The sequence below is a fragment of the Herpailurus yagouaroundi genome, unplaced genomic scaffold (assembly GCF_014898765.1).
Source record: "Herpailurus yagouaroundi ecotype Mexico unplaced genomic scaffold, PumYag 139, whole genome shotgun sequence".
NCBI lineage: Eukaryota > Metazoa > Chordata > Mammalia > Carnivora > Felidae > Herpailurus > Herpailurus yagouaroundi.
The window spans coordinates 31,068,456-31,082,794 of NW_024412394.1; the positions used below are offsets into that span (position 1 = coordinate 31,068,456).

The 14,339-nt window shown below is 33.6% G+C and overlaps 1 protein-coding gene across 3 annotated transcripts in view; it reads left to right on the forward strand.

Moving 5' to 3' along the window:
* The window catches only part of ADGRB3 (adhesion G protein-coupled receptor B3), a 743,632-nt gene that overhangs the window by 573,387 nt on the left and 155,906 nt on the right, over window positions 1-14,339 (forward strand). For all 3 annotated transcript variants that reach the window (XM_040473868.1, XM_040473867.1, XM_040473869.1), the window contains 3 exons: window positions 3,501-3,627; window positions 5,249-5,352; window positions 9,246-9,348. In XM_040473868.1, the coding sequence (XP_040329802.1) occupies window positions 3,501-3,627; window positions 5,249-5,352; window positions 9,246-9,348 (334 nt within the window). The remainder of the gene's footprint in view (window positions 1-3,500; window positions 3,628-5,248; window positions 5,353-9,245; window positions 9,349-14,339) is intronic.

The window sequence follows — 14,339 nt, forward strand, 5'->3', positions numbered from 1 at the left end:
GTACTAATGAATAGTCACATATTATATTGTTTAAAACTCCCATGAAATCAAGAACCCAATAATATACTCAGATCCAAAAAGAAACCAGATAGATTGTTAGGAAATTTGGGAAAGGTCTCAAATAAATATTAAGCTAGAAAGTAATGGATTTTGTGTCTCATATTTTCACAGAATTCTGTGCTTGTGGGTATGTACGTTTGAATACTTTGTCCAGGCAGACTCTTCTTTTAGCCAGCCTAATAATAGGAAGAAGGAGAAGAGGTACAGATGACAGCTAACAGCTAACATGGGTGAATGTAGGTGTAACCAACAAAGAATGTGCTGGCTGTATGGAATTTCTGCAGGCCTAGTTATTTTTGAAAGCTATTTGAAATAAATTTTAATGCCCAGAAAAGACATTGTTAAAAGGAAATATTTGATTTTCAGTATAATATGTATATCTGTATCATCATTCTGTGTTCACTTCTGACATCATCAGTCTGTTTTCCTTATTGTATCTTTACTGTTCATACATATTTTGTTGTATTTGTTTGCCTTATTGATGGAAACCTGGAGTTAGTAACTAAAAACAATTCACAGATAAACCATTAATCATAACATGCAAAACTATGACATTGGAAGGATAATATGACTGCTGGAATAGTCCACATGTTTGAAAATCTTGTTCTTTGCAGACTGGGGAAGTATTTTGCTTCACATTAGCTCTACCAAATATCAGTTTGCTTTACGAGGTCTCACTGAAATCAATCAGACACATGTACCATGCTTTCAAAGAATTTTGTATAGTAGGAGTAAGCTATGAAATGTTTGAAAATACAAATGACACATACTATAGGTTTTGTAATAATAATGACATGTATGCTTGTATTTAAAAACTAATTTATAAGAGTTTATATGGTTTTAAAATATCAAGAGGTTTTATGAAATAATATAAAGTATAGTCTGAGAATGGCATCATGTTTTTTTGCTCAGCTTCTACCAAATGTAGAAGTTGGGTAATTGCCTCTGACCTTTCAATATCTTCTCCACTACTCATCTCCAAATCCTGATGTTCTCCTATCAGATGCATTATTTTGTATTTTATACCTTGTTTTAAACCAGGAAGTGCACATTATACTATACTCAGTCACTCATATTATTATTCGTTTAATCACATAAAGTCAACAAAGGGAAAATAATTACAAAGGAATGTAGGGACATAGGCTAGGTAGTAGCCTCAGGAAGGTGCACATGAAGAGGGGATCTGTGAGATTTGAAGCATTTCATGCTTGGGGTGGAGTGAGACTGGTGTCACTTACTTTCCAATTTTGCCTGAGGCTGGGCTAGGTCAGGATTGCAATCATTGTACAAACAAAACAGACTAAATTGACCTACTTTTCTTAAGATGTCATATAAAATTTACATGATCTTCGGAGTCTAGCAGCGTTGTATTGAACATAGACTTTATATCTGACAGCCAAAGTTTAGTGATGCTAATATTTTCTTGAGTAAACAAACTTTCATTACCTGGATATAAATATATAACTGTCTCATATGAGGTCTTATTTACAGTAAAGTTTTTCCTTATTAAGACTTTGTTTTATTTGTCATAGCTACATAATGTGAAAAGTTTAAGTACTAGACTCCATCTTGAAAGCACAGATATAGCATTAAAGTAGAGCTGCCATCCAGGCTGAATAATGCAGAGGTTATGTTTTAAAACACGTCAGATTCCCTTAACTATATCTTTCTTCTTTAAACTTTAATCAACTAAGATAAATGCTTTTCATTTGGCCTTAACTGTTTGTCTCAAGAAGATAGAATACAGATAGTTAATGAAATAAATTGAAGTGCTGCTATGGTTAGGAAGAACTGAAATTTAATACTGTTGCAGTTGGTTGAAGGTATAACTGATATATATTTTTAAATTTGTCATGGCTGCATGACATCATGAGAAAGAAAAGAGACCTCCTAATTTTGAATTGGTAATACTTAAAATTCTTTGGCTGAACTTAGGTAAATATTTTATGTAGTCCTCCTCAAATGCAGTGTATTCCTTCTTAAAAGAATTTGTAATTAAGAGTATTTTGAGTCATGAATATTAATGATACAAAAATCACAAATACTAGAAACATTGCTTCTAGATACCAAAAAGCATAGTGTGAATTATATTCTGTAGCTCATCTTGGAGGTTCAACTGTCACAGAAAAGCCTCTCTCATTGAAATCTCTCAGAAATATACTGCATACATATTTAACCCAATAGCTTTAGGCATTCAAGGATAGAGTAGGTGAAATCAAAAGTATCCTATCAAAATTATGTGTTATTTCTTCAAATTTTAGAGTAGTTTTTAACACAGATAATAACGTGGTTTGAAATTAAAACACACACATACACAGGTTTGCTAGTTAGTTTCCATACCTGGGGGAGGGGAGGTGAAAATTGGTGCATTCAGTATATAACACGTGTAATGGTAATAAAGTTGATTGGTCGAACTCTGTAGCTTTTTTTTTCTTTTTCTTTTCTTCCTCTTCCTGTAGAGTAGCTCAGTTGGGGGTGGAAGGGTTCTCCCCCCATCTTATCCCCCTACTAAGAAAGCGTAGGTTGATACCATTTTTATTGTTCTGCTGGGGTGGGAAATAAACCATATGCTTTAGAATTTTGAATGACTAGACCAAAGGCAAAATTGAAGCAGGCCCTCTTTCCCCCTTCCTACCGGACTTTGGGGTATGGTTATTCTTCCAAATGTTTTAGCAGACTTGGTGTTAGCTTAGTGTTTCTACTCCAGGGCAGATAGGCAGGTCAGGGGAAGAAATGTCAAGGGTTTCAGAGGCGTGTTGGGCTGAATGAAGTGTGGAGTGGGAAGCTTATGTCTGAAACCTACCCCTCCCCTGGATACCAGGCAAAGGCAATGAGAGTCGTAACCAGCTGATGCCGCTGCTGCTGCTTCCCGTTTCCAGGGTGAAATTTTCACAGCAGCTAATTCTAAAGGGAGGAAAAATCCCTAACCAGCAAAGGAAAAGATCCTATCACCCAACCCAAGCTATATAACCTTTTAGGCAGGCTTTTCAGAGAAATCCGCATTTTAAAATCCAGCGTTCACGATCCAAAAATACGGACGAGAATCAGAGCTGGTATGAAAATCTGAAAAGCCTCTTTACACTCTGAGTGTTTGAAACGATCCGATGAGCATAGGAAGTGGCTGCCAACGCTCTGGCGGCTGCTCGTGCTGCCACCGCCGCTGCTGTTCCTCGCAGAGGGCTGGACAGAGCTAGTCCCGGTTTCAGCACCTCCGGCGCTGGACAGCTCTTCTGCACGCTCCTGCTTGCTTTTTCCAAACACTCTCGCTTTGCATTACTGGAGATGCATCTAAATTACGTTCTGTTCAACAACAAGTAGATTTTTTTTTTTCCTGACGGGAATTACAGTAGACGATTCTCTCAATTAAACTGCATTTTCTTCTTTACGGATTTGGCCGTCAGGCGTATTTATCCCGATCTCCCCCCCACCCCCCTTTGCAGGAACGAGTCTTTGGGAACGTGGTCCACCCAGGGATGTAAAACTGTGCTTACCGATGCATCCCATACGAAATGCTTATGTGATCGTCTCTCTACCTTCGCCATTTTGGCTCAGCAACCTAGAGAAATAGTAAGTAACAAAGGGAAAACAAGGCTTTAATGCAAAGGCAGGGACATTGTGGCGAGGGTTTCTCCAGGGAACTGCATTTTAAAAGGGGAAATGGAAAATGTTGCAGGGTGGCAAAATTGGGTTCGTCTCCTCCTTAGCTTCAGTAGCTTGGTAAAATGAATTCTAGTTGGTGTGTTATAACTAAATACTACTCAATTTTATGTCTTCTAACTTGAAATTTCTGCAGTATAGTTTTGAGGATGTACTCCATCATATTACTAATATGCTGCAAACTTTCAAATAAAAATAATTGCCAACTTAACCTTTATTTTGGAACTGAAAAGCTGGTCTGGGGAATTTGTGAGAATACTGTTGGTAATAGAATGAAGACCCCAGACACTATAAGCCAAACATATTGCATATCTGCATTGGGTATTTTCAGTACAGGTTTTCTGGGGGTGTCCTTGGATATTTATTTAAAAAAAAACAAATGAAGTTTTCATGAAAGCACAGACTGCCTGAAACTGTAAAATCATTCCTTAAAAGTGTATAGGCTTGTAAAAAAACTAGTTTCTGAAATAGACAGCTGCATAAACTATCTAAAAGAAAAATAATATCCTCATAAAATGCAGTTTGAAGATTATTTCAAAAATTGGAATATTGAAAATAATTATTTAGATGAATGTGACTTTCTGTCTAAATTTGGCCTAAATATGCCTCACTCTTCTTACTTATTTTGATGACAGAAATACATAATATAATTTAATGTGCATACCTAAGGTTTGGAATACACTTGATCTTAAAGTGTATTTCTTCAAACTTCGAGTATTAAAAATAAGAAAAACAATAGATTTCATTAGTTAGTATCATGTTAGTGTCTAAAGAAAGAAACCTCTCAAATCAGTGACTGCTTATAATCTTTATATATGTTTCAAAATATATAAGGCTTATTTGTCAAGGTCATGTATTTCAGGGACTGATACTGGCATTATGAAAATCATCTCTGCATATTTCGTTAGAAATATAGAAAAAAAACCACAAAATATGTTTTAAGTTCCTGATTTTGAAATCTGATTTTCTTCTATGTCCTTAGAGGCCAAGCAAGTGAAATTAAATAAGAGAATACTTGACTTAGAACAAAGTTGTCAAAAGTCAGAAAGTTTGAACAATTTTCAATATCTAGGCACCAGATTGGGGAAGCAATGAGTTATATATAAATGAGAAGATCAAAGTAAATTTTACCCAAAAACATATTGTGAAATAACTGAACTATAGTTGTTGAATAAAAATGAATGCTGCTTCAAATTTCAGCTAGAGAAAATTTAACATGTGAATATTCACCATAGTTTTAGTTTTAGTAATTTGTTGTAGAAAACCATAGTGGGTAGTATGCCATAATCAAGCATTTAAAACTCTCAGGCCTTTATTACTTCACAGTGGGAGAGAGGGGGGAGCTAGAATTAGTCATTTTAGAGGTTGAGGATATATGAACTGAGTGGTTACTGGGTAATTATCTCGTAACTATAACAACTCTATTGGCTGTTTTTGAGTAGGATAGGGTAGTTTTGCTGAGTTTAGAAGTTATTTTAATTTATGAAAACGTTATCTCTCCTTTTTTTTGTTTCTTTTGTTTAATTTACAGATCATGGAATCCTCTGGTACACCTTCAGTTACCCTAATAGTAGGCAGTGGCCTTTCTTGCTTGGCCTTGATCACCCTCGCAGTTGTCTATGCAGCATTATGGAGGTATGTAATCAATTAATGCACTTGCACTGGAATGCTCTGTTACTCAGATTAAACCTGGCAATATGATCATCATTATGTCTCCTTTTTAATTTACTGAAAGAAGTATTTTTAGAGCAGAGTTATTGCAGTGATTGAGCCATAATAAATGAGCTAAATAAATAAATAAATAAATAAATAAAATAATAATAAAAGTTCTTACTAAATTTCTTGTCTGTATTTGCCTATGATGAGAAAATAAACATAACAGACACACTTTCCTTCCCAATTCAAATGATGGTAGCTTTCAACAAGTTGCTTATCCTCAAACATGGTATCCGTAATACTCCAAGTTTAGTCTATGTTTGTTTCTATTTATCTCAATTGCCATTGAGCTTTAGAGTTTAATTGGTACAGCCAAAGTAATATCTCTGTTATATAAATATGTTCTCCAAATTCTTAAGTTTTAAGTTTTAAACTTAAGAATTTAAGCACATGCTTTCATTATATCCCAGACAATGAGTAAATCTTCTGTATTATTTAATACACAAATACCACAATGCTATAGGAAAGTCTTGTGGTTGAATGTTTCCAAAAAGTCATATTTTGGCAAACTGATTACAAGTGAAAAATACATAAACAAGGGCATGTAATTGAAAAACTTTGTTCTACAGTATTTGAAATTGCATCTGCTTGATAGTGCATGGAAATTTAGTATTTCTCTAAGATGTGTTCTATTAATAAAAATTAGACCTGTGTATTTTAGACATTATATTATATCTGTTCACATATTGGTAAACTGTACCTAACCAAATGGCCAAAGTTCCAAATGGATTTAAAAATATTAAGTGTGAGACATTTTTATATCCATCTTGATTATTAAAAAATGTCCCCAAATTGGTTGTTATATTAGTAACTAGATAATTGTATATTATTTCCTGAAAACTTGTAATATTAAAATTGCACAAGTAGCTAGTCCTTGTGGTTTACTGTTACTTAAGAACAATTCAGTTGAAAAAGTAATTATAATTTAATAAAGAAATGTCATTTCATTCAACATCCTTTCAAAAAACTAATTGTTGTCCATCATATTTTATATTCTTTTAAGGATAAGAATTAATTTTCCAGGATATTAAATTGTCAGAGATACTAAAATTTTCATGCTTCAAGCAAAATATGTACACATTCTTGCTCCATTGACATAGGTACATAATAGAGGTTCTGCCTTCCTGTGGAGGAGTTATCTGGTAGTAAAACACTGACAGAGTGAGACTATCTGATAAAATATGGCCAGTCCCATGGAATGGCCTAGGCACGGTGTTGTAGACAATAGAACCCAGGCTTCATTGGTCAGTCAAGCAGACATTGCCCTGGTAATACAAGAACAAAATGCACAAAGTCTGGGAAAAAGACACCTTTGTCTTCCACAATTACCTAAATGGCACTTTTCAGAAAATGAGGCAGTGTTTAAGGGCCAGGACGTTAGGTAATCACAACTGCGTCATAATTCATACTCACTGAAGTATTTAGAACTAAGTTCAATTTCTCAATACTTAGGGTTCAGTCACCAATTCCACCTTCTTTTCTCCTCTCAATACTTATAGTCAAACTAGCAAAACCACTGCCAGTATAAATGATATATAAGGAAATACAGGATTAATTAGTCCGTAATAAAGTTTTCTTTAATCCAGAAAATCCAGAGAAATCACCTATGAGTTTTCTAAGAATTACTCAAACACCTGAAAGGATCTATTAAAACTTGATGTGAAATTGAGAAATTTAGAAGACAGTACTAAGAAACAACATAAATTTTGATTCCTAAAATTTAGTTGCTAATCAACTCATTCTCTACGAATAGAATGATTGAAATAATATTAATAGATTTATAGAAGTTTCAAGATCATAAATTATTGAGTGAATCTTGTAGCGTGACAAATTTAATGAATTTTATAAACATTAAATTTACCTTACATTACTGGATGGTATTACTGTATGGTAATACTCATTTTTTTTTCTAATTAAAAAGTATAAATTTTTAAATTTTCCAATGATTTGTAAGATGTATGAACATCAGAATTATTTTATATATAAGATAGTATTTTGAAAATTGGTATCCCTTATAGTTCATTAGAAATGTTCATCAAAAAGTTAATACACTAAGTTCTCTTCATTTACAAATATGTTCTGTAGAGTTATATTATTACATCTAAGAACACCTGAGCATATCTTTTTAATCCATGTATTGAAATGATGCATTTACAAATTTTGTTTAAAACCCCAAATATGTTTATAAAAAGTTTTGGAAGTTGAGACATTTTATAGACATTTTTAAAGCAATAATGTGACTCAGTATTGATGAATAACAGAAACATCTGAAGACTCTTCACGGGGGTCAGTCTGGGTCTTTTACCACCATGATTTTCCTATTTACAGAGCAAATGATATCACTGAAACCCTTTTAATAATGTCATCTGTGTGCTTATGTTGTCATGAAAGCCATTTACATATAAAGGGTCAATTTTTTGCAGCCCTTAAACTTTATGTGTTATATCTCCCACTCACGAAAGAAGAAACAACTTAATATTTGATGATGTCTTTAGCTTCCCAGTGTGTGGTTTATTATATTTTTAGATAGTGATGATGCAGGGACAAGGTTAAGCAACTCTTGAAGACATTTTGTATTGAGAATTGTCCTAGGTTATTCCTATTTGGGTTTGTTTTATGAAGAAAGGAAATTTTTTCATACTGAAAAATTGCTTTTTGTATTTTATTGTTACTTCTGTTTTCGTTTTGCTTTCTCTTCTGAAATATATGATGGAATGTGAGGCTTCTGCCTAAATATTCCTCAAAGACAGAGATAGAGAAGGAACTTTGGTAGATTTTACTTTCCAAAGAGTGCCTCCAGATCTCTGGCACCCCCATCTGACACTGCACAGGAAAGCCCACACCTGCTGTGGAGAGCGATTCCATGTTCTAATACAAATTGAACAATCTCAAACACACAGCAAGTACAAGTATGTCTTTTTGTTACTGTCACTCAGTAATTTACCGTAAGGTACAGTAGAGCAAAATAACTGTTACCCTTTCAGGGTAAGCAGCTGGTAGAACATTTGATTCTGATCCGTTTTCTCTGTGGCTTACATTCTTGGTGCGTGTAAAAATTATATAACAGACTGTATATAAACATTCCTTCATAAGGGTAAAACATGGCAGACACCAAGTAGTTTTCCAGCCTGGTGGTGAATTATCATTTGTGGATTGGACTAGTTTTTGGAGATGAAGATTAAGTTTTTTTGGTTTTTTTGCTTTGTTTTATTTTGTTTTGGTTTGGTTTTGGTTTTGGTTTTTGTTTGCTTTTGGAACAATTAGAAAAGAAAAATGTAAAGAGTAGAAGATGACATAAAAATACTTGAGTTTATGAAATGGTAGATGAGTGTTCATGGTTTCATGAAAGTAATGGCTGCTTTCTAGAAACAAAGGAATACTTGAGAATCTATGTGGGATTTTTTTCCTTTTGGTTCTCAGATTTTCTATTGATTTTATATGATAATAAGCATATTATATATACATATAAATAATGGTAATTATAGTAATTGATATATTTCCAAGAAATTTTATATTTTTAGTAAAAAATTATATTGATGACAGATGTACCACTTAGACTCTGTTAGAAATGCCATGTTGTGTACACTAATGTCTAAAGAAAAAAAATTATTCTAAAGGACTCTAGGACATGCCATGTCACTATAAAATTGGGTTTCTAAGAATAATCTTTATTAAAAAAAGTTTTTCATATATTTTGTTCTATGAAGGATATATTTTAGTGTTTCTTTTCTGGATGAATTTCACCAATTTGCATAATTCATAATTCTTCATCTTCTGAATTTTAAAGTTGAACACTCTCTCTTTCTGGCTAGGTACATACGCTCTGAGAGGTCTATAATTCTAATTAACTTCTGCCTGTCTATCATCTCATCCAACATCCTCATACTGGTTGGACAGACTCAGACACATAATAAGGTACGACTGGTAATTATTCTGATTCTATATGTGTGTTTATGTTTTGACATAAAAGTTGATTATTGAAAATCTAAACATTCTAGATAAAATGGAGAACTTCTGATAAAAATTATTTTTAAAAACAAAATTATTTCATTGCTTACTAAATAAAAGTATTGCCTAATCTAGAGTAGAAATACATTCCCTTGGTTTAATTTCCTGGGGATTGAGAGGCTGTTTATAATAGTAAAAATATGTTTGTTAAGTATTATATCAAAGCTCTGTGAGTTCAAAGCCTTGGAACATCAAAAGCACAAATTTTGATTCATTATCCTAATTGCAAATAGAATTGCCCCTGTTTTGGTCTACTTTATTAACACACTGATTCCTAAAAGCCAACTATAAAATGCTTACAAGTATAACGTAGAACATGAACATCTACCCAAAAATTATCTATTGCAATAATTGAAGACAGTATTAGCTAAAAACACTAGATTTTATGCTTTTCAAAAAGCTTTACTTAACCAAAAAGCACTGATACTTAACCACCATTGCAGTTCTTTATGTGAACAGTTACTTTCAGCAGAATGTAAAAGTATAGGTCCTATTTACAAGAACTGACTTGAATTGAATGATCATGTTTTTTTCCAGACATGACTGTCAACTCTCCTTACTAAACTACTCTGAATGCATTGCAAGAAACCCATATAGCAATCTTTAATTTACCCCAATCTCAAAGGAATTCTGGTAAACATTGCTTTGATAATATTTGTTGATTAATCCAGGCCCGTTGTTTTTTTTCAGCTTTTTTATTGTCAAGTGCTCAAGCCAGTTATTGAACTTTTTTAGAAGCTATAATTAAAAAAAAATCTAATACACTTTTCAGCATGTCTTTTTTGATAGATCAGATTTTTGTAGGACAGGTATCAATGTGAAGAATTATAGCCGGTCTATTTTGCTAATCTCCGCTCCTAAAACTGCTGATTTCCACCAAAGAATCCAAAGAATCTGATTTTGGATCTGGGTAGGTAGGACCTAGGAAGTTCTTTAGGTGATTCTGATAGGATTTCTTCTTGAACCATATTAGTCTAGGCCAGGGGGAGAACCCAAGGGGGAATCACTAACCCTGAAGGACAAAACAAAAACAGTTAACAACCCAATAAAGGGCCTTGTGGAAGTGAAAAAGTACTTTCATGTACTTGAATATTTAGTTTTTCTCCTATTTAGGACTATAACATGAATTAAAACAAACAACAAACATATATAAGAATATGAAAAGGGAAAACAAGAAGAAAGGATAAAGACCAAAGGTGAGGAAGATGCCAGATGGAATTAGGAGAAGAGAAAGAAATGTACAAAATAGCCAACATCGGAGAAAGTGGGTGTAAACACTGGTACAAACTGGAAAGGAGAGGAAAAGTGAAGGGAAGTAAGGAGAGATGGAGAAAAGATGGAACTGTAAACCCTAAAGAATTACTAAATTACTCATCTCACCCTTACCTTTTTGACTGTTTACCTGGGCGGGGCTTCAGATCCCTTAGAAATGCTCATTTACTTGTTAAAACCTATTTACAATTCTTTGTCCTAGAGACTCGAGGTAGAAAAGCAGAGCTTTTCCTCTGAAATAGGAATTATTTATTGGGTTAGGAATCAGAAAAAATCAAGCTGTGGTAGTTTAAGCCCATAGTTTGAAGTCTTTGGTTTTGTTTTGTTTTGTTTTCACCCAAGCCCCCCTTTGCTCTATCATTGTTTACCCTCTTAACACTCATTAGAATTTGGAAAACTACCGGATCTTCAATACAAAATGTGCTTTTAAAACTGTTGCGTGCTGTATGGCAAAGTTTTTACAAGTGCTGAGCCCAATGTTTAAATGGTAGACTTTTTCGCAAGGTTTACTACATATTACAGTGATGATTGTCTAAATCATTCCTATCCAATAGTAATATAATAATGTAAGCCACAAATGCAAGTTATGTATATAATTATAATATTAACCAGCTTAAAAAAGCAACAAGAATTACTTTTAATAATTAATTTTAAAAATATATTTAACTTAGTATATCCAACAGATGGCCATTTCAACATACAATTAACATTTTTGGGTCTTAATACAATATTTTGTAATAATTTTTAAGTCTTCGGAATCTGATGTGTATTTTATACTTATAATACATCTCAGTTCGGACTAGCTGCATTTCAAGTACTCAGCAGCTATATGCAGCCAGTGACTACCATATTGTGTAGGTCTAAATGGTAATAATATTCAGAAACTAGTCTAGAAATTACATGATTCTTGCCCATTTTGCCTTTCCCAGCTTTTCAGTGTCCTTGTTTTTTGATAGAGATGTCTTTTTGATATTTACAAATATTAGGAACATCAAAGGCAGGATAAGACAAGTCTAGTTTTACTTTTCATTTCTGATTATAAAGAATGGCTGATATGGGCTTAAAAAAAAATAGTCGCCTCAGGTAATTAACCACAGAGTAGATTCCATGTGGTTTTGGGATCATGGTAGTTTTGTTCCAGATAGCCTATGCTAATTTTTGCTGCCACAGTTATGCTTGTGGGGAGGAGGGTTTGGTAGGTGGTAGTAATGGTGAAGAAAATGAGAAAGTACTGGTTTTCTCTTATGCTATGTTAACTTTGCTTTACTGCCCTCTGAGTAGATGATTCTGCAAGCCTAGAACAATTCACTAATGCATTGTGACTAGAAGGGAAAAATGTAAACAATGGAATTTTGTTTTCAGCCATTCTTAACAATACCAAGTTTCTGGGGAAAATAATATATTTTATCATGTGCTAATTAAATTAAATTGATCCTACTTCATTGATCCTATTACATTTTTAAAAGGTAATATATTGATCAGTGGCTACAGCATTTTATTTAGGTTGTGTGTAGGACCCCATTGCTGCTATGGGCATTTTGTAATTGATCAGGTTCCTATCTTTGACTTCCTTGGTCAGTTTTGATTGATGCTTTAATATTCTTCATTTGGAAAAATGGAAACACGTGAGAGTTTCTTGATGAACAAGTTATTTGGTGCTGCCTCTGAGAGTTGTCATGGCCAGTTTGTGTGAAAACTGCTATTTGGTGCTCATCCAGAATAGTTTTGCAGTGTCATACTGGGGTCTTTCTCTGAACTGCTTGTTGAAATATGATAGACTCAGTTGTGTCACTACTGAGTATTTCTTTTGAGTTGGGATAGAAACAAACTGAAATAATTCATTATTTAAAGTATGATGTATTCAAATCTTTCAGCTATAGAGTCAATTATTAGAAGCAAAGTAAGGAATCAAATGTAATTTCTTATATCTCTTAAAATACATTTATACAATTTAGTGATAACTCACTTCATTATAGTTCATTATATTTCACTTTCTCATAAGGGGTCATTGCCTTCTAATATCTTTGTGTAATTTCAACCAGGATGTTCATATATCACTGAAATGTTATTGTTTGTGAAGAATTTCCTTGGTACCCTAAAGTAGGCAATTTTTTTTTTTTGAACCATGTAGACTCTTTTTGGTCCTACTGTTTTGCAGAAAACAAAGATTATTTTGGAAACATATATTCAGAATATGGTTTTCTTAATCACAAAATATATCCCCGCTTCTTTCTAAAAGACTTTGAAATGATGTATGATATTAAAGACTTCGTGGAATTCTTTTTAAAAAGTGATAAAAGCCAAGTTTAGCAAAACTTTTTTTTTTTCTTGGTTAGACAACAGTAGCCATACAAGAACTTTAAAATGCTAAGAGATAGCTTCTTTCCCACAACCTCACTACCAGGTTATACTGAAAGCAAGTCAAGTCCAGATTCTATCATATAGTTAGATATTTTTTAGATAATTGTTTTAGCAAATCAGGAACAAACCTGTTCTATAAGCTCAGTGAAAATCCTAGGGCCTTGTTGTTTTAGGTACTTTGGCCACACTTTGTGTGCAGCATTCACTTGAGGTAGACATAGGAACAGTCTAGAAGCAGTCTTCTGTAGATTTGATTATGGGCAAATCTACCTAGATCAGAAGAAGGACTTGGAGTTACCATCTCTGGAGTATGGCCGTTTTGAATGTAATGCCAGCTGACCACTCTGTTGTATGCATTTCTGGACAGCTCCTAGAATTAAAGGTTGCACTAATTGGCACATATATAGCATCATACTGAGAATACCAAAGTGTTATAAAATAAATTACAGGCATCCTAAAAAGGCATCCTAAAAGATAAGTATTTTGAAAAGTTGTAGTCAATTGTGAGAAGGCAAAGTTAGACACTAACTTTAGTCTTAAGAGACCTAGCAGAAGTTCTCATTGATCTATCAAGGGAAGCTTCCCAAATTATTTCATATGTGTAAACATTTCCTTAGTACTATTCAGGAGAATTCATCTCATGTTTCTTTACATATGGACCATTGAATTATATAATGGGCTTTGCCTTTTAATTCAGTCTTGCATAAAATACCAAAATTCTCTGTGTTGGAGCACTCTTTAAAAGAGTCACATACTCTAAGAAGTTTTATTTCTTCATCTTGTGCTTATTTACCTTTTATAAAATGTTGCTTTTGTTCTGTAGTTTGTATAGAGATAATTAGTAAAGATATAGACCAAACTAGAAGGCAGTGGCCATTCTAATGGAAGATGTTTTTGTGTTGTAAGGATTATGTTACTTTTAGAAATAAAATATTTAAAAGAAAAGGAAATAAATCTTGAATTTGAATACCTGTAATTGGGTGAAGCATCCTCTAATGCACCTATTTCTTCCATGACTTTCTTCTGCTAGAGATCCAGATTCTTCCCCCATTTACTTACATGTCTGGCCTCTGAATGTGTATGTGTTCAATTTCTGAGAAGAAATATTGAATATGTGTCTTGAGTCACCCATTCTGTCCCTCCTGGGACCTTCTGAAATGGTCTGCCTATCTTCTTGAGACTCAGTGCTCTATCTGCTTCCCTGGAGATCTGCATCTCTCAGGTGGTGATAGTTGAACATGCATTTTAAGCCAGATGGGTCTAAG